The sequence below is a fragment of the Zootermopsis nevadensis genome, unplaced genomic scaffold, assembly GCF_977971745.1.
Source record: "Zootermopsis nevadensis isolate Lab colony 2312 unplaced genomic scaffold, Znev_1.0 Znev_ptg000022l, whole genome shotgun sequence".
NCBI lineage: Eukaryota > Metazoa > Arthropoda > Insecta > Blattodea > Termopsidae > Zootermopsis > Zootermopsis nevadensis.
The window spans coordinates 19996340-20000000 of NW_028259154.1; the positions used below are offsets into that span (position 1 = coordinate 19996340).

General features: G+C 39.5%; 1 protein-coding gene across 1 annotated transcript; it reads right to left on the reverse strand.

The window, feature by feature from the left end:
- Positions 1-1674: 1674 nt before the first annotated feature.
- LOC147873045 (uncharacterized) lies at positions 1675-3563 on the reverse strand. Its single transcript, XM_087353627.1, has one exon. The coding sequence runs from the start codon at positions 3480-3482 to the stop codon at positions 2631-2633; it is 852 nt and encodes a 283-aa protein (XP_087209753.1). The 5' UTR covers positions 3483-3563; the 3' UTR covers positions 1675-2630.
- Positions 3564-3661: the final 98 nt, after the last annotated feature.

Below are 3661 nucleotides of genomic sequence, written 5' to 3' on the forward strand. Positions count from 1 at the left end.
ACACAACTGAAAATCAGAATTAGGTCACCCCTGTGCAATAGACACTTCAAAACTTCTGCTATGACATCTGGGTCAAGGTCACCCTGGTTCTTAGGTCCTTGCTCAAGCCAGTTACACAAAGATTCTGCAGGTTCTAACATATATTCATAAGTACAGTGTGTTCTTTCTCAAACATTACTTCTCACAAAAACATCGTTTGCTACTGTTTCTGAAACGTGTACCACTGCGTGTCCTGGCAAGGAAGTACCTATTAATAATTGTAACAAAATTTCGGGACACAGGAGAAGTAAATTTTCCTGTACGAAAAATATTGTTTAACCCTTTGTTTTGAAGTTATATGCTTGTTTGCACAAATAATAATGCAGGACTCATAAAGCTAAGAAACGAAACATTTCTAATTCCTTCGTTCAGAACACAAATACGTCGATGTAACTAGTACCAGCAGAATGCTTAATCTGCCATTTGGGAATATTGTATACCTCTGCCTAATCTTCTGGTTACCTTTATGATTAGAAATCCCAATCTACAATGATAATTTTATAGGGTGATATACCGTCGAAACAATTTTTGTGTGTACATGTGATTTTAATACATACTCTCTATTTCTTGTTAATTCTATATAAAAGCATATAAACAAAACTGTTTACACTTTAATGGACAATACCAATACACTGCACTGCATGTAGGGTATTAACTGTTAATTCTATTTTAAATCAAGGGTGAGCAATTATTTTTACCTGAGACTCGTATGATGTTATTCGGTAGTAAATGTGGATCGGAAAAATCACAAAAACATATTTAATTAAAATGTGCTTAAATATCAATCATTCCAGTTGTCTGAACGTAGGCGTACTTTAAATTTACAGAAGAACATTAAGTTAACTTTATTAGAAGGCCTGAGCCTAATTCCACACGATATTTTAAACCCTGGGTTTTTAAAAATACACATGTTTTAGATCTAATGTAGAGTCGGCTCCACTTGACTCCATCATGACCAACTTTAACTAACCATGAAGCATGAACCTGAGCTAGTCAAAGAATTACTCATATCTTATGAAACCCAATATGTAATTGCCGTGTTCGTAAAAGTATGCCACTGGTCCCTTTTCTGAGGAACGTTCTGTAATAACTCTCATACGTCTTTTATATAACAGCCACTATTATATGTATTATCCCCCCTCTCCGCCTAGGTCTTCCAAACGGTGGCTTCTCTTCAGTTTTTCCGCCTAAAACTCTGTATGCATTTCTCATCTCTCCATGCGTGCTGCTTGTTCATACTCGAGTATAGACAAAGGAAATGTAAACACCATTGATAGTAGTAGAAATTATAATATTTATACATCTGTCAAAATGCCGGTGTTTGTTGTAATTTGTATGTATTTATTTTCTTAAAGGGGATAAGGTAACAGGAAGACGGACAAAATTTAAAAAATTAGGAGCATTAAAAGCTCTAATCTTATAAAATATTTTTAGATGGAATAAATAAAGGATAATGGGACGGTCAGTATGGAACAGATAATTGACGCGTGCTGTTTTATAATAAATCATTTCAATCCATATTAAATTAACTGGGGCTTTCAGAACAATCAACACTTTTCTGCTCATTTTGCTATGTGATGCGTAATTATCTTGAATTCTTATCTGTACAGCTGAGGTGATGTAAAGAAGAAGACCTTTAATGATGAGTAGAAACGACATTTAATATTTCAAAACATCTTTTGTTATGTCCATCACGTGAAGTGCAACCAGTGTAAAGTAACAAAGTAACAAAATAACTTTGCAAAAAATATAAATGACAAAACTGTAACAGCATACACAAATATGAATACCCATTTTTAATAAATCAAATGTTACTATTAATACCACCTCTTGTAACCTTCTGGCTACCAATACATGATGCAAAGATACTAGTATGAATATCTTACGTGTGATAAATTGTCTGGTAAACATGCGTCTGTCTTCAATAGCGTGATGCATTCGTATTCGTTGATAGTCTGGTGTGTACTGTCCGCTTTATTTATCTTGGTGTCTTAAAGGAGACGGACCGGGATAGGGAAGTTAGTACCCTACGCTTTGCGCAATCTGTTTTCTCAGTACTGTAGCCAACATGATGATTGCGAAGTACAAACACATAGTAATGTGACGCGGAAGTACTGAATTACAAACTACGCCGAAGTGTATAAAATAAAGATTCTGTCTTCTTCTCCCTGTGGCTCCACAACCCAGTGTGGGTCTTGGCCGCCTCCTATCAGAGGTTTCTTGGTCTTTGAAGTGTGCATTTCTGAGAAGTGAGTGACCGGATATTTCCAAAATAAGTCAATGACATATATTATCAGTTTTCTATAAAGCGCCCTTACCAGTAAAAATATTTTGACGGATTTGCGGTAATAGCATTCTGGCGATCTCTCAATTCAGTTTTGTCTCAGTTTACCTGTCCATTGTCATTCAATAACTCGAAAATAATCGTCAAGAGCGATAAGTTCATTGCACAAAATAATCTAGAAATTTCCACCTCTCAGATTAAGAGTGGTTTTTGTCTTAGCTACGTTACGTGTTCCAAAGAATGTAAAACTGGCGTAGAAATGAGGATCTGCAATATTGCTATTGTTACCACGTGATAACTAAATAACTTAGTGTCCATGACCTTTGCTGTAGCCCCAGTGTTTTCCTCCGTGGTGACCACCCTTCTTGCCGTAGTCTTCGTGATGTCCGTGATGTTCCTCGTGGCCGTGATGTCCCTTGAAGCCCTTATGCTCATCCTCGTAATGGCCCTTGTCGTGATGGCCCTTCTTTCCATGATGATCGTCATGATAACCAGACTTGTGATGACCTCCCTTCTTGTGGCCACCTTCCTTCTTTCCGTGGTGAGCATGGAAGTCTCCGTGTTTACCGTGATGGCCGCCCTTGTGGTAGTCGTCGTAAAACTTGTGTTCCTTGTGATATTCGTCTTTATGGAATTTATTGTGGTAGCCGTGGGTCTTGTGCCCCTTCTTGTGGCCACCTTTCTCTCCGTACTTCGCGCCCTTATGACCCTTTTCTCCCTTATGGTGTTCACCATAGTGTCCAGCCTCGTCGTGGTGTTTCTTCTTGTGGCCTCCGTGGTCACTGTAGAAGCCACTGTGATGTTCCTTCCCGTGCTTGCCGTGGTCTCCCTTCTCGTGGTGATGGTGACTCTTGTATCCTTTGTCACCCTTGTGGCCATGGCTGGCGTGGTGATCAGAGTGGTGCTTGTGGCCACCTCCCTTCTCGTGGTGGTGTCCGTGGTGCGAGGCAGCAGTCTCTAAGTCCGCAACATCGCTGTCATCCTTTCTGACTACTATGAATTCAGAAGCCTCTGCTTCTAGATCTTTGTCTTCTAAGGTTTCTCCAGGAAGAAGTTCAAAGCGTCTAAGTTCCCGGCCCATACAGACGGCCTGGAGTAAACAAAGAGTCCCCAGAAAAATGTGGAGACGCCATAGTCTCCATGACGCGGTTGACACCATGCCAGATTAATTCCGTTCAACCCCAGAACTCTCTATTGCAGAAGTCGAGGTCCGCGTAGCAAGAATAGAACTAACTGTACTGAAAAATGCTACCTGTATTTATACACATTTTTTCCGCTGCTGCATCTGCTGTTGATGTTTTATCTGCATTAATGGGGAAATAGTTTCATGAGTTTTCC

What these genes read in the sequence shown, in the direction of transcription:
- LOC147873045 (XM_087353627.1), bottom strand. Translation starts at nt 3,482, where the DNA reads ATGGTGTCAACCGCGTCATGGAGACTATGGCGTCTCCACATTTTTCTG.